Below are 23,369 nucleotides of genomic sequence, written 5' to 3'. Positions count from 1 at the left end.
CTGTAATATGCTGGGGAGGGCAGCCCGGGGAGCCATTACCACCCTGCACTCACGAGCAGCACAGCCGGCTTATGCTGATCTCCCTGTGAACCCGGTGTCCTCCCCTCGTGAGCCCAGAGACGTTAGGGTTAAAGGATGCCCAAAGGCGAGGGAGTTGGTGCAGCAGGGAGCAGCTCCCTGGGCAGGAGGCGTTGGCTGGGCTCTGCGTAGGTTGCAGGTCTGCCAGGGACTTCTTTTCCTCCCCCTATTTCTACAAAGCCCCCCATGGGTCAGTTGCACTCAGGGACTCGATTTTCATTTTGAGTGGCCGCAGCAGTGTGCGTACTTAGCAATTAGCCACTGGTCTTCACAGCAGGTCCTCAAATAAGTCTGGAGCACTGTCATTAGGCTGGGAGGGCAGGCGGCTGCTCTCTGATCTGGATGTTCGGTTTCCTCTCTCCCCCTTCCCCACCCCTTTAGAAAGGTGTTTTGTTTCCCCTCGTTGGATGGAGCTTGCCTGCTCTTCCAGGAGCAGACGAAAGGAGCTGCCTTTTGTTCTCCCCGTGCATCCCACGTAGGCGGCGGTGGATCGGTGGATCCCCGTGCACAGCTCCGGACTGTTGGGCAGCTCTGCTCTGGGGCTGCTGGCACAGCACAGACCTTGCAACCCGTGTACGGGGCACCTACACAGGGACCTGGGGCAGGCTGGGGGGTATCTGCTTGTTCAGAGAGAAGTCACGGCAGGGCTGTTTGGAGTGAGCACGCAGCAAATCAGTTTTACCGCAGATAGGCTCTGAAGTGTCTTCCCTGAATCTCTAGTTGCTGTGGGCACAGTGTTCGGGTGGCTTTTGCTGGAGGGTACCCAGGAATTTCTCCCATGTATTAGCTCAAAATCATGAGTCTCTTTAAGTTGTTTTTTCAATTTTTAATAATTTTGTTTGTAAGTGATATTACTTCTAAGCTTATTGCAGAATTAGAAACAATCGCAGAGGAGGGAAGAAATGTAGCTGCAGCGAAGTGATGTCCTGTGAGCATGGATGAAAGCACACGGATGACAGAGCATGTGGCTGGATTATGGTGCACAAAACAAGGATTGCTTTTCAGAAAGCCCCTTCTGTTTTTTGTCCAAAAGCTGCATGCCGCAGCAGCTGGAGGCTCGGCTGCACTACTGCCCTGCCGGTCTCAAATGTTATGCCTTGATCCCTTCCCAAACGCTTTGGGCTTTGGTAGCAGTGAAGCCAGTGCCTGAGGAAAACACTAGACTCTTCTTGGAAAATAAATAAATAGAAGTTTTTTGGAGTGGCTGCATTGGAGCAACTCCGTGGCTGTCTTTTGAGTTCCTAAACTTGTAGAAAAGTGACAGGGGAAAGTTAAAGCTTCCTTTCATTTCTTTTCTCTTTTTTTTCCCCTCCTGTCATTTTCCCCCCCCTTCCCTTCGCTTTTTAGAGATTGGTGATAAGGAATTCTAACTACTTAATGAGCTGGGAGAGGCCTCTCTCCATTGGAGTGGAGGACTCCAGGTGGCACTTTGACAGATTGGACAGGTAAGGCAGGAGAGCCCCACCTCCTCCTCCTCGCCTATAGTTAGGTATATAAGGGAAACTTAAATTATGCAGAGAGGCACACTCCGAGTCCTGTTATCTTCCTAGTAGCATCACATACTTTTAGGGTCTTCTAGGGGGTGGGAGGTGTTTGTCAAAATCCTGGAGCCAGAAGAAAGAACAGCAGCATTGATCAATTTGACTGCTAACATGTTGTACCTGGAAAACAATGCCCAGTCCCAGTATAGCGAGGTAAGGATTCTAGGTTTGAGTTGTGATCTCTCTAATATATTTTATTTTTAGTCAAATTGTGCGATTTCTTTACCCCTGTAGCCCTGTTGTAAGATATGGAATATACATTAATTTCTGAAACTCTTACGCCTTTACAAATGGCAGGTAGTTTGCTGGGCTGGATATTGGAGTGAGAATGACCTTTGAGTCTACGTTTGGGACAGTGAATTTGTTTGGAGAACCTTGATTAAACAAACATATTTAAAAAAAAATTTTTTTGCATTGGAAAAGCAAGTCAAAGCACTCGCGTACTGTGACCAATGCATACAGATTCCGTTCCTGTAGCAGTATGAACAGTATCTGTGTTGACTACATCATAACTCATTAACTAGTCTTTTTATTGCCAAAATTGCTGCGCATTGTTAGAAGTGGATGATATTTAGGAAGTAAACCAAAAATGCATTGTAATCCCCTTCTTTGGTTTCCTTTTTAAGTAAAATAATGTTAACGGAGGTTCTTTGCCACAAATGTTGTGTTAGCGTCCACACCGATAACTCTCTTACACAGTGCTGTTAATACCTTGCCTTGTGACTTGCAGCAGAAAGATATTTTATACAGGTCTGTTTAAGCACTTTAGAGAATAAATTTGTGTAAAATGGATGCAACCTTTTTGCACTGTATGGGCGGGCGTGAGTAGAACTCAAACTTCAGATACAGCTTCGATTTTTTTTAACCAACTGGGTTGATGTTTTTGTAAGGTGGAAATCAAGCAAACTGCCACATACTGTGAAAGTCTTTGAGGAAGTTACCTGGAGCTGAATCAGATCTAACAACAATATTGGTTTACATTCCAGCGGAGACAGCAGCTGTGTTGACACTCGTCAGAATGGCGATGCAGCAAAAGCTCCATTCTGTCTGTGCGCGCGCGTGTGTGTTTCTGGTGAAAACGCTTCAAGTGGAGGGCATGGGGTGCGGGACCTGCAGCAGACAGAAGCTCAGCCACTCGGAAAAGAAAACAAAATAGGAATTGCATGGCCGAGAGTGCAGATAGGAGATGTGATAGCTGGTGAGGAAAAGCCTGTTAAATGTACACTTCGGGCTTGCACACCTGGGATGGCAGGCTTGTAACTCAGGTAAACTGAAACCTGTGTGTTTTCCAGGTCCCCTGTATTTCGGGGTGTGCAAATGCACAGTGTGCTCTCCGTTCCTAGCTGCTTCTGCAGCCCAGAAGACACTAGCGACTATATGTTTTTCCTTAGGTTAATTATAAACTCTTAAATGGGGGGAGAGCACTTCTTGGTGTGTTTGCTTGGCGTTATTTGTCTCCTGCTATCTGATCAACTTTCGCTGAATAGCAGCGGTGCGGCTGTAGAGTCCCTATGGTTGACTTGCTGGGCTCATCTGTCAAAGCGATGCACTCAGAGCATTCTCGCTCCGCTCAAATGCTGCTCATCATGGTGGCAGTCAGGGGAGGCTTGCAAAAGGCTTTAGTCTTTTTTTCCTCTTAGATTTGAGCATGATGCACCGACTTCGTTCATTCAGTGAAGCGTTGCGTGCTGTGGAAAGAAAACCCAATTAACATTGACTTAGCTGTATTTCTGAGGGAGAGCAGTTTTTCTGGCGACTCTTCTTGAGCGAGATGGCGACCTGTTACTGCTCAATGAAAATATATTGGTGGTGATGAACCTTGCCCATTGTAGGCTTTTGCATGGCTTCCTCAAAGGAAAACTAATAATGAATTAAAAAATACCTTCAGCTCTCAGTGTGGAAATAGGAGTAGCAATCTGTTGCAACTATTGTTGGGGTTTAGATTTTTAGCATTGTTGCTCGTCTGGGCAGAAGGCGGCCATGGAAACTCACGAAAAACTTAGTGTAGACTGTAGGTTGTGTCTAAAGATGGACAAAAACCTTATTAAGGCAGGGGGGCAAGTCGAATTTTTTTACAGTGAAATCCAGTTTTAAAATGGAGAGCGGGCAGCTTCTCTCCCGCTAAAGCATGTTTCCTTCCCCTTTCTTCCACAGTGCATATCAGGGCACCTTGCCTTCCAGCACTGGCTCCTCACGGGCACCATGCTCTCTACCCGCCGGCACTGTGGCCCGCTCCACCCCGTGGCCTGGGCCTTGCACAGGGCCTGGCCAGGCCCACGCGGTCGGGGCGGCAAGCTCGCACCGTTGCCTGCGGCCCCATGGGGCCCATGCCCACGAGCGCAGTGGTGAATGCCTCAGTGAGATGAGGAGTTCCTCCGAAATGGGCAAAATTTGGTTGCGGGAAGTTGAGAGGAGGGGTGTTTGGGGAGTCAGTAACAGCCCTGAAAGGCTGGAGGCGGAACCTGCCCCAGCCTTTTTCCAGTTTAATCTAATCCAGCGTTTGATCTGGGTTGACTGTAAGAGTGATTGAGCTCTTTGTTGGCACTCTGCTGGACTTGGTGACCCTGGAGATCCTTTCCAGCCCATTCCTGTATCTTTGACTAGGAGAGGAGAAGAAGAGAGATGTAGCGTGTTTGGAGTGGTTATAATGGGGTGATGAGGTGGTGTTCAACAGGAACCCTTGGATATCAGATGGCTCTCCTACCTCGTCTCCACATTTGGCAGTTCTAGGTATTGTGCAGAAACATCTGCAGGGGAACATACCCCAAAGTCGGTGTGTTTGTAAACCAGCAATGCTTTGCACAGAACGTATCAGCAAGTCTGCCCAGTCTTGTCCAAGTTTCCTGGGTGCTGGGAGTAGAGGATGAGAGCAGTAGAGAGATTTCCTCTGGGGACTGATTCTTCTGGAGTTTGGCCGAGATGATGACGTAGAGAGTTCGGTGTGTTTGCTGAAATTAAATTAAAGCATTGCCAAAAGAATAAACACGACTTGTTCAAACACTGATAAGAAAAGTGCTGTGAATTTTGATTATCTCCTTCTTCCCAAAGATCTTCCTGCTCTTTGTGGGAGAGAGGCAAATTAAAGAATCTCTTTCCGTTAAGATTTTTATCATGGCTTTGGGAGGGGAATGGGGAAATGAGTTTTGTACCAAACCTTTAAAACTTCTTGTGCTCTGCTGCATGGCTTTTTGGCAACATTCCTTTGTACTGGAAATTAAATAGGCTGGATTGCTGCGAATCTTTGATTCAGGGTTAGGATAACCTATTCAGAAGGGTGGACCTCATAAATTATTAAATGATAATTCAGATGCATGTGTTTGACCTGTAGTGCCCTGGATGCAAGTCTTCGCTCTTGGCAGAAGGTGGGTCTGTGGGCTGGATGTCCTGAGGGAGCAGGGCTACCTTACTGTGGCGCAAGAAATGTTCCTCTGTTGGGCTCGTTGGCTTAGCAGACCTTAATTTCAGGTTAAAGGATTTAGAAATTGAGATACAGCTGAACTTGAGCATCAGCTTCACTGAGGTGTAGTAGAAATGTGATCGGAGTTGAGTCCTTGCTGTCTGAACTTGGCTGTGAACCATCTGAGGAGGAAGAAGTTGTGGCCCCGCTGTTGCTGCTTTCCTTGGTTTTCAGTGGTCACCTCAACTGCCTGTGGCAACTGCTCTGCCATGCAACGGGAATGGGAAGGAAGGGGGGAAGGAAGCAGTCTTCCTGGGAAGCCACCTGGTCGCTCCCAGGAGAGCGGCTGTCTCATTGCCTCCCTGTAGTCTGGAGGTACCAGGGAGAAAGGCTAAGCTGTGTGTTGTCTCTTGTACCCTGCATCTCACCCTGCGCTGGGGATAAGCGCTTGGAGGAGTCCATAGGGAGCTTAATGAGTTTCTCAAGAGAAGTGTTGGCTAAGCCTGCCCCTCTCTCCTAGTCCATCCTTCTGTTTGTGAAGGTGTCTTGGAGTTCTGCTGGCTCTAATTAGGGAGACATTAACTCCTGATGCCTGGGACGAAACTTCTCCCTGCATGGTGCAGGATTTGGGTAGGAGCAGCATGCCTTTTAGGGGCTCCTGAGCATCGAAATGTTATTAACACTTGCATGTTTGGGCGCAGGCCCTCACTGGGAGCAGGAAATAAGGAGATGCATTGAGGGTTGCATTACTTACTAGTGTTCCCGTTGCAGTTAGACTCCTTGCGTGTTTGTCCCTCAGTTTTGCTGTAATTGCACTTAAGGAACTAAAATTATCGTGTGACTTCTGTGCAGGCCTGTGAAGCATGCAGGGGTCCTCCACGAGGATGTTGAGGCCCTGTATAACCAAGTACTCTTTCCTCTGAGCGGTTTTAAATCCTCAGTCCAGTTGCAGTGTTTTGCTCTGTGATAGAAAAGCTAAGGTAGGCTTGTATGCACCTTATCTCTTGTTCGGAGAGGCTAGGCAGATGCTACTGCCCCTTTTGAGTCTTCCAATGAAGAAATTGAAGTAGTCTCAAAATGGGCAGCAGGAAGCTGAGACTTGCCTCTTGCCGTGTGCTCCCATCTCCCTGCCAGCTGAAACAGAAGTACCGCTCTGGGCGAGAGCCGAGTCTGGCTCCCACAAGGGTCTAATCTCCAGCTCTCAGAACAGGTTTGTCATGCCATGGGTGGTCTTCTGTTTTGTAATATGATGCATAAAAGCTTGGATGATATCAGCATTGATGGTAGAACTAACACGATCCCATGTAGAGCAGTGAATCGGGGGTATTATCTGGAGGAATCATCTCCTTGCTTTAGGCAGAAGGACTGGTCCTTAGCAGCCAAATATTGTGGGTGTAGCTCAGAAATAAGTGATTAACCTGCATGTGAGTGGAATGACTGAATGAGAATGTCCTTTAATAGACAAAAATGAAACCTGATGTCTTGTCTGCACAGCTTTAACTTCTGAGTGTGCTGTGTGTTACTCCTGCAGAAATTAGGATAGCCTGGCTGTGTGCGAAGGATTGTTATTGCTCAGTAGCATGTTTTGTGGTTTGCACAGTAAAGCAATTACATTGGACATCAGATTAGAAATTGCATTTCCATTTTACAATCTTCTGTGCTCAAAACAAGGACTAATAAGCAGCCTGATAATAGGGGCAGGGCGTTTTCTCAGTTGTTGGCAAATTGTTAACTTGCTTCACTTGGTGAATACAACTTACACTAAATTTATAAAGTAAAGTATTCACTGAGATGGAAAGGAGCAGTCCTCACATTGAAGGTGTTTTGGATCTTGAACTGATAGTTGTAACTGGTGGTCCATTTTCAGTTTGTGACTTGGCAAAAATTCTGGGAAATAAGGTCATAGTGCTAGTGTAAGCTAACTCTAGTTGAGACAAGATAAAATTATCCATGTAACTTCTGTTAAGGTGTTTTCCATGGGGAATACAGGAACTGCTGTTTTTCACTGGTTTTTACCAATCTGACGGCCTCAGTCTTTCACGCTGTCACCAACACGTGAATTCTCTGAATTTCTTCTAACACAAGCACACCTATGTTACTGTGTTATTGTGTGGCTCCCTTAGTGTGTTCTTTCTTCTTACTTTTTCTTTTTTTTTAAGTAACGGTTTTAAGTAAAGTGAATTTGCTCAGGGACAGAGAAAGAAGAAAAGCATTAAGGGAACAACAAAAGGAAGCTTTGTCTGCTTCACGTACGTGTTTCTATCTGGCGGTGGCCGTTTGGGTTGTATCTGCCAAGTTATGCTGAGCAGAAGGGTTTATTTCCAATCACGGCTCTGTTTTGCATGATGCAGAAGCATTGCTAGCTCGGTCAGGAAGATATGGCAACCCGCAACAGGAAAGCCGTGGATGTGAGAGGGTGACTCTGGTAAACCACGTGCTTTGCACTTTCTTTCCTCTGGAAGACGTTGGCTATAGCTCGTGGAGAAACTACTTGTTTTATTATCGTGAAGGGCTGAGTAAAAGCGGGTGTTGCCTGGCTCAAGGCAAATTTTAAGTTCTATTTACAAAATGTTCCCACTGAAAATATCTGGAAACGCTTCAGAAAGGAGCTCTTGCACCGATGGATTTGTGCTAGACATTGTTAAGCCCTGTTATTTTTCTGGCACTGCCTCCAACGCCTCTTGAGAATGTGCAGAGTAGGCAATAAAATGAGTGCAACTCTTTTAAAGCAAGGTTGCATAAATCATCTGAAAGGAGAGTAGCTTCTCGTATACCAGCATTAATGCTCCACTTCAACCTCTCCAGTGGAGAAGTAAGCTCAAACTCTTTTATTTGCATGCCTTGACCTGGATTAGTGTCATCACTTTTGGTATCTAATGGAATTAAAAGGAAAATAATCACTCTCCAAGGGTGGTGAAGTTCAAATTTTTCTAAGTTGCGCACACTTTTCTAGAATCTCTGCCATCTCAGCACTGTGATCAACTTGCAGTGCCTTGACAACTGAGGCTGCGATGTTTAGCAATACTTGAGCTCAGGCATGGTTAGGGCTTGGGAGGGTGTCTCCAAATGAATCAATTTGCTGTTCTTCAAAAATTTCCTATTTTTTTCTTGTATTATTTAATAACTTGTAAGTAATCTTCCAGTCCTTGCTCTTCCACATGGAGCTTCCCATCACAGCTTTGCTGTCCTGTGAAGAAGACATGGTAACTGTCAGAGGAAATAGAGAATAGCTCTTAAATAGGGGTAAGCCATAGAACAAAGCTTTAGTAGAGCTGCACAGGACAAATGGAGTATGCGGGCTGTGATGTGCCAGCAAGCCAAAGGGGAAGGAAGTACAGCAAAACGTAGGGTTGAACCTATTTCTTATAACCGGGCTGGATCCTGGGGGAGGCCTCATTCTCCTCTAAACGAGCTGATGAGAGGCTTTCCAGATTTAGCTTGGCTTCTTGCAATTGCTTTGTGCAAGAAGAAAATAGAGCAGTTGGGGATTTAAAACAATTGCAATTTTATTTAGGCTTCTAATATTAGGAGCAAAATCAATAATAAATGGTTGTTCAGGAGGGCTCAGTAAATATGCGAAAGCCTCAGTTCCTCGGTGTTGGCTAAGTGAAATTGAATCATCTTTTGGAACTTGAATCTAAACTTGATGTTCGAAATTACTGACTGACGTTATGAGCTCCTTTTTTCACAGGGCACAAGCAAGTAACAAAAATGGGATTTTTTTTGTTGTTGTTTTCATTGTTCTTTTTTAATTATATCAGGTTTGAGTGATTTGGGAGTTGATCCAAGAATACTCAATGATATCTTGTTTTTCTGCAAATCCCCTGCTGCTGCTGTTTCACCTGGAGCCTTAATGATACAACTGAAGGAGCAGTGTTTTAACCAGGATGTGCATGTTAGCATCTAGAATAGATGGCTTGAGGTGTGATGTATTTCTGAGTTTGTGCCCAGTCGTCCGCTCTGTTTGGAAGTGGACCCAGGTGGCAAGGCTGAGCACGCTTGAAAATCAGTGCATTGATTGGAGCCCAGCAGCCTCTTGGGATCGATTCCAGAGTTTGGATCCGGATTAAACTTCCCCCCAAGGACTTTGGGAAGTGGTATACAAGGGGGCCTGGTGAAATTTGAGATGAGTCCAAGTTCCTCAAGATGGCAGGAAGATGAATGTTTTTACCAAGGGCAAGAGAGTGGGAGGAAACGCCCAGTTTAGGGAGGGAAGGGGAAATATTTTATGGTGGGGTAGTGTCTGGGAATGAAAGGGATGGATTGTGTCTCGGCAGATAGGAATCTTTCAGTTTTAATCCACATCTAGGAAGTAAATACAAAGACTCTTGCCGACTTCTGGGAACAGGGAGAGGGGAGGAGGTGCAGCGCGAGGCTTCTTGGTTGTGCTGCTTAGGCGGAAATCGCTGTGCTGCAGAGCCGAGGTCCAGCTGCGTAAGGGAACTGATGTGCGGGGCTGCGGTGCCTCAGGAGCTGGTATGAACAGAACAGGAGCAGCTCTCCTGGCCTGTGGCTTCGTATAAACACGCTGTCGACAAAAGCGTCAAGTCAGCCAGTGGATCTCTCTGCCGTATGGGAAATGACTTGAAATATTTAATCATTTTGCCTGTTCTTTGTTTGTTTTAAGGTAACCTTGTGATGTCTTCAGAAAATACCATTTGGGTGTGCAGTTGCGCAAAGTAAAGTAAACCCTGACTGAATGCTCTGTAGAACTTGGACTCTGAAAATTAGGTTGTTTCTGAAATCGCTAATAGCCTCTGCAAGCCTTTATTGTGATTTCTCACTGCTGTAGTCTATGCTCCGTTTTATCCATAGTATAAAAGTTGACTCCCCTAAGGAGCACTGGTGACTGAGGAGAACTAAGCAGACACGTGAATTTCCCCCAACCCTCTTCCAGCAGTAGGTAAGTGTGCAAGAAGTTCCTGAAGAGGAAACGAGAATACACTGGCTAGGTGTGATCTAGAAAATATTAGTCACTTTGCAAGCAGGAAACCACCATGTGAATATTAGGGTGGGAAAACTGTTGAGGCTAACCTTTACCAGGCCCCTGTGCTGGGTGTCTGGAGTCAGTGACTGTTCAAGTTGGAGGGGTAAGGAGTTAAGCATGCTATTGAACGGAAACTAATGGGTACGTTGTTATTATTTTCTTAACGAGTAACAGTCTAGAACCCCTTTCTGTATTTGGCTACTGAAATCATATGCAGCCAGGGGTGGGTGCAAATAACTTGGAAATACCCTGCAGCTATTTTAGCTAAATTGTGTATTGCAAGAAGCGTCCACTAAAATCACGGAAACTGAGCAGAAAAAGTTCCTGTCTTTCTGCTAGCATGAGTGCTGCTGTACTGAACAACAAATCCATCAACTTCTCAGTTTGGGTAGTGAAAATCCTTCACAGTTGACTGTCTCAAGGCAAGGTGCGGACTTGATCTGCCTTCCAGTGCTCATGTGAATACTGAAGTCAGCAGTACTGTACAGCAAGGGGAAAAAATGGGAAGTGATTTTGGTTGTGTTATTCAACACTGGAGGGCCCATAACAGAGCACCATGGAAATTCTGTATGTGTGCATTATGGTAATGTGACTTAAATGGCTGAGAAAACATTCTTGATGGCTGCGAGAATTATGGAATGAAGTCACTGTGGAAGGAGCGCTGCCTCTGCGTGCATTTTGTAGGTACACACATTCACGCTCGTCCCATTCTCAAAGGCCAGTTTTTGGGGTGGCCTCCTGGCTTTGTGTGCCACTGTACTGAACCCCAACAGGTCCTTGGGTGCGGGTGATGCCAGCTTGCTGCTGCTTGGTGCAGGCCAGGAGCTGCTTTAATATACCAAATAAAGCCATGTGTTAGAAGGTGAAGCCCTGCCTCCTTTTGTTCTCTGCACTTGGGGCATAATCAGGATTTGGCAGCCAGTCCTCTCAACTCCCTATGCGATCTTGCAAGCTTTGCAGTCAGTGGTGCTGCTCGGGTCTGTTTGATGGCTCAGGCTTTGAGACTGTCACCCATGTGTTTTGTCCCGTTTTGGACAGATATAATGGCCAAATATGATAGAAAATCTGGCAGATCTTCCTTTTAATCTGTAGGGACTCTCATGCTGCAGTATAACCCATTTTGTTGCTTGCTGTAACTTGTTTTAATTTGCCCTTTGCCCTCCTATAACTCTTATTGAATTCTTATATTCCGTAGTTGTACCACGCTTCAAAGAGTGGGTGTGGGGGTTTATGCGTGGTTTCTTTGGATTTTTTTGTTTAACTACTTGATTTATTTAACTTGCAGATGATCTGAATTTCTCGTTCTGACTAAAATGCTACCTAGTTGGAGTATTTTACCCTGGTGTCTGAAAACTGACAGTATTCTGCTTCTATTGAGCATAACGATGAATTTAGGAATTAACTTCAGCTTCTGGTGCTGTTTGGACCCTGATTATTCATTGTCTTTGTGCCCTATGGCCATACTTTGGTGGTTAGTGTCTGCCTCTCGGCGAGGATGACACACAGATATCCTGTCCAGCCTAATGCTGCCCTCTCAACGCAATAAAATGCTGCATGTCAGAAATGACTGATAGCCATCGATGATTACCATCCAGTTAGGAGTTCAAGAAACAAGGCAGCTTTAATCAACTACTTGTGAGTCTTCCTTTCCAGCCCACCCAACCCCGATTTTGTATTTTAATCTGTTCATTTCATATTTAAAGCTACCTTTTTTCTTTGATCCAACTTTTCAGCATAGCTGTACGAACTCAGCTCGTGTTGTTTGTGCTGAGTTGTGGTCATAGAGTTGCCCAGCCACTGAAATTAGGCAAAAAAAAATTAGGCCTTGCTTTTTCTGTTTTTCCTGTTGTAGGTCTTTGTCTTCAGTTATGTTTACATCTCTTGGGAGCACGAGGGGTGCCTTTCCAAACAGTCTGTGCTTTCTGGCTCTTCAGATCTTTGTTGACACTGTGTTGTCCAGCTGGTAATAGGAGAACAGAGGAACCTCTTGGCCTCTGATTTAGTTTTAGTAAGCTGAGTGTTTTGGGTTATTAATCAATTCGCTTTAAAATCATGGAGTTCTTGTGTCCCATTATATCTGGTATCTCACAGGATGATTTTTTCTCGTCTGTTTATATATTTTTCAATTACTTATCAAATTGCTCTGCAAAAGCTCAGTAAAGACATGACTGTATACGCGTACACTGAGGTGGATGTTGGACTTCTTTCTATTTTAACCTACCTGAATTTTCAAAATAGCTAAGCATAGCCTAGATGCTGTAATAGAAGCCTGCTCAAAATGGTTTGTTTTTTTTTCAGAAACGAAGTTCATTTTGTTGTAAGAAGAACACTTTCAAGAGCCCAATTCAGAGGGCTTTTTTTCCCTTCATTAAAAGCCTAAAATACACTATATGGAAGTCATTAATACTGTTTTTATGTGCATTGAAAAATACTTAGACAGTACAAGATGTTCAGATTTAATATTTGCGTGAGATGGATGCACTGTCATTCTGTTAATCCTTGAATTAGACAAACTCTTTTACCTGAATCTGTGGCAGGTGGTAGGAGTCAGGAATTACAGGCATTCCTGCTTTGGGCTGTGCTTGTTTTAAAAGGCACCCTGCTTCTGGCTGAAAAATACTTCTTGCTGAGTTAAAGTAAATGAATTAACCAAGGGGCAAAACTCAAAGTTTAGTTAAAAAGGAGAACAATTGCAGCTGGGGGGAACGACATGACTCTAAAGCTTGCAGCCTTTTGGGCAGACGGAAACTTGCCCTCATGCTGTTTTTTCATGAACCCGTGTTATTCTCCAGGCTTACAAATGCCTGCTTTTTCGGGCTTTTACTCAATGAGAAGTTCTGTTGAGGTCAACAGAGCTGTGTCTGAGTGGAAACGCGCACAGCTGGCAGTCTTGCTAGGTATGGCTCTTAAAGCTGTGCTGTGTGTGTTAACCTGAATGGTACAGGCATTGCGTAACATGCACACTGGAGTAGCTAATTCCAGTGAAAACTGCCCAGCCTTTCCTCCTTCTCCCCGGTATACAACACTTTCATGCATGATGGTGTGTTTTTTGCAAATCTCTGTGCGCTGCCTTTTGTTCAGTGCGTGCAGCATTGCCTACCGAGCTGGCTGCTGTCAAAGGGCTGATTGGCGCCCCTGAAAGGGAAGGGGCGCTTCAAGTATGCGCAGCAGGCAGTTCTTCAAGCTTGCATATCTGAACTTTAAACAAGGTTGCATGGCTTCAGTTGGTTGCTTATGTTTGCTTGTTTTCTTAGTATTTTTTTATATCTGGGTGAAATGAAGGACTGAGTTTTCTTTAGGTTGTGCTTGCATGTTTGGTGTTGGAAATTGTCTAGGTGACCAGTTGGGATTGTCTTACTGCTTAACATGAAATACTTGTGCAGGAATATATTGGATATATTAAACTTTCCTTTGGAAGCAGTGTGTGTCTTTTTTCATTAACATTCTTGCATTTAGCTTCTTATAATTGCCATGGTTATACTTAATGCATAGCCCAATAAATGCCCTTCTGAATAATTCAGGAGGCAGTATGCAGAAATACTTATGCTTCTTGCTGCAGGTGGGATTGAGCTGAGATGTTAAACCTCTGGTTTTGCTGTGGCTGGTCAGAGAGCCAGGAGGGGAGCTGCTGACTGCAGGGCCGCTTCTAGGCCAGCACACTCCATCATGCCAGGGGTCAGTAATGCTGCTGGGATGTGAAGGAGTCTCCTCCCTTTCTGGAATAAGCAATGACCCACCAGTAAGATTATTCAGGTTGATCTGATTTGCAGTAGTGCTAAAAGCCATGACCCATAGTAATTAGAGTTTAGGTTCTCAGGCCCTAAAGCTCATATCTTGGTAACTGTTGCTGTCTTTGGTTGAACCAAAGTTATTTGCTTGCTTGCTCTTCACATTGAGTATAAAGTACACGTTATCACTTCATCTGAGGGCTTCCGAACGTTTGTATTTAGCTGTACGGTAAGTCTGCAGGGAAATCTCTTCAAAGTAGACCTGCTGGCTTTGCTGGCATTTTAGAAATGGAGCTGGGGGGAGCACAGAGGCTGTGTGACCTGCAGCCAGCACCCAGGCTCTCAGCAGGCACCTAGGCCTGAGCTGGTGTGGAAGTGAGCATATACTTCTCCTACACGGCCGGGAGGCGGCCTGGGTGATGTCCACAGCGAGCCTGTTCCTCCCGAGAGGAGTGCCGGCCCGAGATCTTTCCCACAGATCTCTCTGCATCAGACTTTCCGCCAGTCCAGAAGGCCCTTTTAGTCTGTTTGATGAGAAAAGAGTTGAGAGATACAACCCAAATCACACCTCTTGTTATGATGAGTTAGATATCCTATTTCAGCTTCAGCCCTGATTTTAGCTGAGGGGCATGGGTGGATCCCTTAATTTCTTGGCACTTCTTCGTAATGGCACAAGCACTTCGCCTACATCACGTATTGTATCAGCTGCCTTCTGAGCAACTGGTGAAGCTGCACAGTTTTGCAGTCAGCATTATCTTGATTAATAATTATGATAGAAGCACTTCTGTTAAGCTTAAGTGCTTTATTTCCACCTACTAAATCCTCTTTTGGGAAGGTCTGAAAAACTAGGTTGATTTAAATCTTTTTTTGATACACTTAAGGCGTCTGTTTTGGATGAGCCTCAAGCACTCTGGAAAACAGACCTTCCACAAGCAGCAGGGCGAGTGTTCTCTAACAGAAATGTGAATCTTTGTCTTGTCCAGCACGGAAATATCACCGTAAGCTGGCTCCTACTACTGCAACTGCTAGCCTTGGTGTATCAGTTAGGGGCAAAGCACAGAAGCAGCAAAATGCTTTGCAAAATGTTCTTGTTGCTGATGTCCACGGTAGTTTACTATATTGATTTCATCATCTCATACCTTTGGAGAATAAGCACCAGTGGTGGTGTTTTGCAAGGCTTTCTGAGTAGCTGAACGCTGCTCTTAAGCCACGTAGATCCAGCAGTTACAAGCTAAGACTTTGTCAGTATGTGTGCACAGCGTAGATAAATGTTCCTTTGGAGATATGGAGACGGGTTTTGATAGCTAGGGTTGGAGACATCAAGGCTTTCTACACCTGAGGCTGGTAACTTTATTTTCAGGTAGAAAAAAATCAAAACTCTGAGATGTTGATAGCTGAGAGATTAAAAGCTGGAAGATGCTTTTTTGTTTTCTTCTGTGAAGTTTCCTTTAAGCTTTTCTTCACTTGTGTGACTCTCCTTCGTGCCTTAGTAGTGAGAGGGTCTCTTTGCAGGTGTATCCCATAGCCTTATCTCTTAACACATTGGACTGGAAAGTGGGCTGCAGCCAAAAAAAGGGGGGGGTACTTTTCCTGCAGAGGAGGTTCCCAGTTTGGGTCCTGTGCACTGGAGCATTTGCATTGCCCTCTTGTGGCAGGTGCCCCACAGCAGCTGGGACTGGGGATTAAACAACTGCAGTTTTCAGTCTGCTTTTTAATTCAGCAGTGTCTCTAGTGAAACCGTGGCTTTCCTAACCTAGAAGCGTGAGTTAGCATGAAAACTTGAAAGCAGAGCTGATGGGATGTAGGAAGTGAAACTGATAGCTCGAGATGCATTATCGAAATGATGTCCCAAAATACGTAGTCAGGATCTAATTGCATCTCTCTAATTATTTGCAGTTAAATTCGCCTGAAGGCTTTTGCAGTGCCTCAGTGATATTAATAGTTTCAGAAACCTGGTGTGGGGGGGAACAAAATAGAGAACAAAGGCTCTGAGAATTAGATAATCTGCGCTTTTTTCTATTAGCTAGCACTCTTGTTCTGCCAGGCATCAGTGATGGGACTAGATCCTGCAGTTGTTTCAAACCAATTCCCCACCAAAACCAGAGTTTGGGCAAAACTTTGGGCTTCCGGCCGGGCAAGGGTTGATGTCTGAATTCAACCACTTTCTGTAAATGGTGAGGGGAGGCTGTGTGTGTGCGTTATGTGTGTGCAAACACACGCCCCGCAGCCTTCCCTGGAGGGTGCTGCCTTGCAGACGTGCCCGCAGCCCTTGATGTCTTTGTTCTCGCCAGCGCTCGCCGTCCGCAGCCTGGCTGGGCCGCAGGAGTTTTATTGCGGCGGGAGCTGCTGCGCGGGTGAATTCCAGTGCGCGCCTTCCCCGGGCCTGCTGCCCCTCTAATTGTTGTGTTGTCAGAAGGCGTGTGCCTCCCAGAGCCTTATCTGATTCCTCCGGAGGCCTTGCAAGCAATTCAGATGTTGACCCCTTGAGCGCAAACAACTCCCTGCGCCGCCCGCTTCGGGGCATAGCTGGGAGGTTTAGCGCAAAGCCAGCCGCTCGCTGCGCTTTGTCACCGGGCTGGGGGGCACCTGCGAGGGGCCAGGGAAGGTGAAAGGCTGATGGGACTCGGAGGGAGACGAGGGGAGTCCGACAGCTGCTCGTGTCAGCGCTGGGATAAGTGCGAGGAGATTAATAGTTATTTAAGGAGCAAATGGGGACATGGCATTCGGCTGTGGCATGCGAGTGTATAAATGCGGTGGAATGGCTGCTCCGCTGGTAACATTTAGACAGATGGCCCCTGGACTGAGTGGAATGACAAGGATCTTTGATTCTCATAAGGATATCTTAAATTTTAATGGGGTACTTTATTTTTTTAATTGACGTCCGGGCAGCACCATCAGCATTTGCAGACTGCGCTGCCTCGTTAATGCTGACTGGCCCTTTGGTCATCTTTCCCCACAATCTTGAGCAGTCTGGGATTAGGAGAAACAGTCTTTAAGTGAAAGCTGAAACACTGTTGTTTTGCTGTCTGAGCTGGTTTAGGAGACTGTTTTCATCACAGTCGCCTTTTCATCATTCGGCTGGTTGGGGAGCGCGTCTGATGCTAATCTCCATGAGAAGTAAAACAACCGAGTGATACCTCGACGTTTTTTTTTTTTGAGGTGTCTTTAGGTGTTATTAGGGCTGGAGGTATGGGACCAATTTTGATTAAATGATCCAAAAATTTACTTTGTTTATTTGTATGATGGAGTAGAAGGGTGGAGAGGTTTTTTTTGACTACGCACGAAATTATTGACCAGCGAAAGTGTTCCTGGTGCTGCACATCAGCATCCCGGCACCTTCCTTACAGAACTAGCCTCCAGCAAAAACACGTCCCAGGTCCGTTAAATAAGTCATGGGTGGTTGAATAACCTGCAGGAGATGAGACATAACTGTCATCTGCACTGCCAAAGCTGCAATCTCCTCTCCATTTGGAGAAGGTGATCCCATACGGATCATTGTCCTGCAACAGCTACTTCGCATGCCTGGAGCCCAGCTGTGGGCTCTCTCCTCTAACAGAGGCTCTGGGACATGCAGCGTCTTCTCTGCTGCTGTGGATGGGGAAACTGAGGCAGAGAGGGTAAATGACTAACCTGAGGCAACACGGAGAGTCACTGGTTCATCCAGGATTAGGACTCAATATATAATTGCTTTTATTACTCCACTGCCTGGAGGCCTTAGCCAAAGCAGAGGCCCATTAAGCGCAGGGCTTTTTTACATAGCAAGGAGCAATCCTTGCCCTGGAGACCTTGCAGCCTCAAGTAGGCTGAGGGTGGAGGGGGAGGCAAGGTGGCTTGCCCAAGGACACGGCGTGCTGCTGGCAGAGCAAGGGAGCGAGCCAGCTGTCCCTCCTCTCTGCCTGTTCCCTCTGCAGACCATCCCAGCTCCCAAAATTAATTCCCCCACATCATTCCCCACAAGACCTTTTGCGTCTCAGCTTGTAATAGCAAGCCGCGCCATCTCTGCAAGATCCCTTTTGCCTCACTGAAGCCCCAATAGCACCAGCCTCACCTTGGGCTTTTGATTAAATGCTCCATAAAAATATCAGGCTTTTCCAGACAGAAGCAAAAAGAAGAGCCCAAGATGAGGCTGGTGCTATTGGGGCCTCAGCATGGCAAAGAGCCTTTGCTGCTTGGCTTATAATACAGGCTTGTCCTGGAGCCACTCTCTGGAAAAGGAGTGACTGTAGGAAAGAGGAGAGTCTTTCGCAGGCTGACTGAAGTACTGCGAGATACCCGAGCTTTATGGATTTGGGTGGGTTTGAAACTGTGGTATATGGAGGGAAATGGGGTGCCTGTCCCCTAAATGAAGGGAGGAGCCCAATTTCCATGTGCCATGTCCTCTGCTAGTGGCAGAACTAGGTGTGTTTGTCACTGCATGTTCCCTGGATGATCCCAGAGCCGATGGTGTGTGTGTGTGAACCACAAACATCTGTCCCTAAGATGGGCACAAACGATGCCCTTCAGATGAGCACAAGAACAAGACTACGTGTACCTGGCTGAGCCTCGTGTCCTGCTCACCTGCTGTCCTGTGTGTCTGCAGACAGTGCTTGCTCCTTTGGAGGAATAAAAGAATGGAGTAATTGTGTAACTCCTTCCCTAGAGTATTTTCCTAGCTCCCAATTATTTGCGGATCAGAATTTTGAAATCAGGTAGGTTGCCTTGATGGATTTTTCTCCATCAGAATTTGTCTGATGTCTTCTTGACCACATGTAGGCTTTCAGTATCCCCAGTATTGGAGTGGCCAGGTATAGGCGTGACTAAAGGCTCTGGGCCCCTTTGCCAGTGAGTCACACCAGTGCAGTTACTACCCAAGTTAGAGGTCCTAAGTGTCACCCTACATAGTATGGTCTGATCTGTGAGAAGAGGAATGGTCTTTGGGTAGAATACAAGACCATTGGATGATGTAGCCTTGTACAATATGGAGCCAGTTGCACTGTACTGAACCTGATGATTTTCATCAAGATATAGCAATCCCTGCAAAAGGTCTGGATCTGGGTGTTGGTAGACATGGGGAGCCTGCCTCCTTGTGATAGCTTGCTGCCCTGTGAATCATCTAGTATGCAATCTCTTTTCCCAGGTCGGTTACATGCTGTTGATCTACTGTGTGGCTGTGCAAAGCTTTACTTCTTTGTTTCAGTCACCGATGTAAAAGGGGGTATATTCTCTGCAAATACTCGTCCTCTTTGAGTAACACAGGTAGGGTGGTGCTGAGAGCATGCTGTACATCCTCCATCACAAAGGCCGTGCTGCTGCTAGCCAGACTGTGCTAATGTTGCTCCGTTAACGCTTCTGTGCATCTCTTTGCCTCTAGCCGCAGTACACGAACCTGGGGCTCCTGAACAGCATGGACCAGCAGATTCAGAATGGCTCCTCCTCCACCAGCCCCTACAACACGGAGCACACGCAGAACAGCGTCACGGCGCCCTCGCCTTATGCCCAGCCCAGCTCGACTTTTGATGCCCTCTCGCCCTCCCCAGCCATTCCTTCCAACACAGACTACCCGGGACCTCACAGCTTCGATGTATCATTTCAGCAGTCCAGCACAGCAAAGTCAGCAACGTGGACGGTAAGGATGCAGTGTAGCCTTGCTCCTTCACTGTCTTCAGCCCTGCAGCCCATAGCGACACTATTGGTCTGATACATATCCAGGCTTGTGCAAGAATGGAGTAACCTGTGTCCTCTTCAGTGCATGACATGTCACACACACACAGAAGGGAGAGATTTATCTTGGTTGCTCTGGGAGGGTGTGGTGGGAATTTAACCCTCAATAGCATTACTAAATCCCAGGTGAATAAAATGCCTTGCAAAAAGACAATTGCTTAAAGACCATGTGTGATGAAACAGTGGCTCTCTATTTGGGTCTAGCATATGCTGGAGTATAAACAGGAGATGGGCCTAGGGATAGCTTCAGTGCTTCCCTTGGCATTCTTCAGCATCCGTGGGTTTGCGTAAGGTTCAGGTTTAGTGTGCAGGGCTGTGCCAGCAGGATGGAGGTACGGGATGGAGATGTTGCTCCCTGATCTGACCCAGAGTGGGGCTTTTTCTCCACATCTTGTCCCCCTTGTAGGTGGTGTGAGAACCCCAGTGTCACCAGCTCTGGTCAGTCCTGCAGTATGTAGGTTAATTTTGTAACTTAATGTTTTCCTCTTGCTCTCAGAGTAGTGGCAGTGGTCTTTTGTTTGCTTTAGTTTATTAAATAGAAGTATAAAGCTTGAAATTTGAAGACTAGCTTTTGATTTCTGGAGCTGGCTTGGTTGTTCAAGCTCTTGGAACTTCATAACCTACAAGGCAGTAGTGCTGGAGCTGTGTGTCCTGGTGTGATTTAGGGCTCTGGAGGTGTTTAAGACAGCACTATTCTCCACTACAAAGATGATCAGTATTTGCCTTCCTCTACTTTGGGTACTCACGTTTGCTGCAGTGAATAATGCCCTATATGTGCTTCCCTGTGTAGTGAGTGAGGAGGGTTAGACAAGTGGAGCCTTAGTCCTGTGAATAATGCTAGAGTTAAGTGCCTAAATTGCGTGTTACCAGTAACCCCTGCTGTGCCTGATAATTAGGTAAACCAGATTTGAATCTGGTTTAAAGATTTAAAAAGATTTTTTTTAAATGCATACATTGATTCTTCAAGCATCAGCTCAAATCTCAGTGTTCAGCATATTATGAATTGTCTTCTATTTTTCTTCAATCAAAACTGTTTTGCTTTGAGTACTCTCATTTTATGGTATCTTTTTGTTTAATGGTATCGGGATTATCTAATGCTTTTTTTCCCCATCTTCTGAAGTCATTCTGGACAAAAGCAGTGACTTTTTAACAAAACAAAAAAGACTTCTTAATCAAAAGCTAAGAACAGTATTTTTTCCCCACTAAAGAACAACTTAAATCTCAAAACTAGTTACAGTTCCTGCTAGATTATATTTAACAAAAAGTCCTCAGCACTGCTGGTGATGAAGCAGTGGAACCTGTGTGCTCCTAATTTGCCAGATGGAAAGAGATGCCACATAACAGTAAGTCGGTGTAGTTTTGCATCCTTTGTAAATAAGTTTTTCAGAAAGTTTTTGTCTAAAGCTGCTAACAATAACCTTGGTTAAAAAATTGTTTCATGGGGTTAAAATGTATTATGTCTGCTTGAGAACAAATTTGTGATTGCTTATGTGTAAAAGGGTGGAAGCTTTTTTTAGTGTGAGGTTGAAATGCATCTTCTCTTTACCTGCACTGGGAGTGATGCCTCTTTCATGCTTGTTTTCATGCCCAGGTTTCTCCACTTACACTACACACTATTTATTTTGATATTTCCTTCCTTAAAGGGAAATAAGTCACGTCTCCTTTCCATTTCTCAGAGCAAGAAAACGCTGCCCTTGGATTTTTTGCAAGCTGCTCTGGAGAGGATCCTTTGAGGGAGATATGAAAAAGATGTTGCCTTTTGATACATATGTACAAAGAATTATCTAATGCAGCTGCAGGGAACCAATGTGTTTGCTGTCCTTTCAACTAGGAGAAGCAGTCTTTTGAAATGCATTTTGAACATACGTAGTAGGCTGTTCCAGCAGAGCTGAAGACAAGTGAGCTAATCCCAAGTGTAAAATGAAGCAAGCACTTGAGATGTTTCACTGTAGTGATAGTGGCTTTCTGGGGTCAGAAGTGAGGCTGAGATTTTAATGTGAATCTGTGTGGTAGTCAAAAATGCAGTTTCATGCTGGTCTTAAAAAGTACTCCTTGGTAACTGATCACCAAAAGTGCAACAGCCTGGGCACCAGCACACTTTGTTTTTTTTTGCCCCAACATGGGTGATGCTACAAACAGAAAATGTGCTGCCTGTGGCTGTTGCAATCTGCCTAGGGAAAAGTCTTTATTTTACTAAAGGGATAGACTCCTAAACAGCTCTCTGATCCTGGAGGAATGTCCGGGTGTCCCTGTGCTGAGTCAGGTAACCTGGATTTAGCTGCTTGTGCAGGAGCAGCATGCTGTGTGTTTGCAGTGGCTGATGACAGTCTTGTGGTGGCTGCTGGGGACCTTCAATCGATATGCATTTCACACTCAAGCATCTTTCCATCTTCGGAGCTCTGCCCTTGTGCTAATTAATCCACCAACTCATTTCACATGGGCTGTTGAGCAGTTGGTAATAGGTGTTCGACAGCTTTATCAGTGGGGTGGGCGGGGAGGGATGTGAAGGCTCTCTTTCCCGCTGCTGTCCTGAGAAATGTGGAAACATGCGCGAAATGTTGATGAAAGAAGGATTGCCCCATCCTCTCAGCAAGAGCAAGTTCTCTGAGTTGCTCATTCTTCCCCCCCCCCCCATGTGACTTCATGTGCTTTGATTAATGCCTGTTGACTTTTTTTAATGATGGATTAGGAACTTACCCAACTGGAAGAGTTTCTTCCACTGCAATGACCTATTAAAAGTTTAATTACTAGATGGCCCCACCCTTATTAAGAGTCCAAAACTTGAAAGCCTTGTTTCTTAGTTCTTTTTTTCCTCTTGTGTTCCCCAGGGCAATGGTATGAAGTAAGGAAACTCATTGTATCGCACTTTCCCCTGCTTGGGAGGGGATTAGCCAGGCTGACCCACCTTGCCCTGCTGGGAAGGCTCGGCGGTGGTGGTGGAGCTGGTGTCCTGGCTGGCAGGGCGCTTTGCCATAGCTCCTCTGAGCTTGTTCGGGGCTGAGTCATGTTAGATTAGGTCATGGGAGTGAAGGCTGTGGGCTTGGTGAGAGGACTGGGTTATTTATCCTGGAAAAGCAAAAGCTGCTTTGTGAGGGTTAGAGACATCTGAAGGTGCGTCAGACTTCTTGGTTACTTGTGTGCCTAGCTTTGGAGGGAATAATCTGAAGTCATACGTTAGATCTCCAGGTTGCTTCTAGAGGTGAGAGAAAGAAGGTACTACTAGCAAGTACCTAAATACCAGGCCTGTTCAAACAGCCCTAAATTCTACCGTCACCCCCCTAAAACCTGTTTTTCGTAGTGTTATTTTTCTCCAAGTTCTCTGGACTTCCTACAGGCAGGTTTACTTTCCTAGGACAGCACCAAAGTCAGCAGTATTGGTGTAGGATAAGCTGGTAAGGAGATGAATATAACATCAGGAGGACTGCTTCTCTGCTCAGGTTTGTGATGGGATCCTAATTAAAGGGGGGAGGGAACTAGCTAAAAACTGGAGAGAAACACCAGTTGCTGTGAGGTGAAAGAGAGATTTCATATGTATGAGCAGCTCACTTTGAAAATATTGCAAATTTTCTCTCTGAAGTCTTTCATGACCTTAAGTAGGAATTCCAGTAAAACATGCTGTCTAATCAGGTTAGCTCTTCATTTGTATGCAATGTTGAGCTAATTAATGATGACAAATTGAGATTGGATTGCAGAGGACTTTATAAGCATCCTTGATTATTTTTTTAATTAATGACCTGAGAACACAAGTAAGAATATAAGCAGGTTAATCAGTCTTTTCAGAAGGAAAACCTTTAACAATTGAAACTCTCTTGAGGTGTTTAAAAACAAAAGCCTTAGCAGTCTAAATTGAACGAAGTTTCTCACATGCATACTGGGGGCAAGCAGCTCATGTTAGAGCAAAACCATCTGGAAAGCTATGCTGCAAAGGATCAAGCAGT

At 45.5% G+C, this 23,369-nt stretch overlaps 1 protein-coding gene across 8 annotated transcripts in view; it reads left to right on the top strand.

Moving 5' to 3' along the window:
• Window positions 1–23,369, top strand: part of TP63 (tumor protein p63) — a 154,257-nt gene that overhangs the window by 83,650 nt on the left and 47,238 nt on the right. For 7 of the 8 annotated variants that reach the window (XM_013195003.3, XM_013195002.3, XM_013195007.3 and 4 more), the window contains one exon: window positions 19,082–19,336. In XM_013195003.3, coding sequence (XP_013050457.1) covers window positions 19,082–19,336 — 255 coding nt within the window. Of the gene's footprint in view, window positions 1–1,611; window positions 1,773–19,081; window positions 19,337–23,369 lie in introns of those variants that run through there. The other variant, XM_048076783.2, reaches the window with a different exon arrangement.

The sequence above is a fragment of the Anser cygnoides genome, chromosome 9 (assembly GCF_040182565.1).
Source record: "Anser cygnoides isolate HZ-2024a breed goose chromosome 9, Taihu_goose_T2T_genome, whole genome shotgun sequence".
Classification (NCBI taxonomy): Eukaryota; Metazoa; Chordata; class Aves; order Anseriformes; family Anatidae; genus Anser; species Anser cygnoides.
This window is presented reverse-complemented; position numbering and strand designations above follow the sequence as displayed.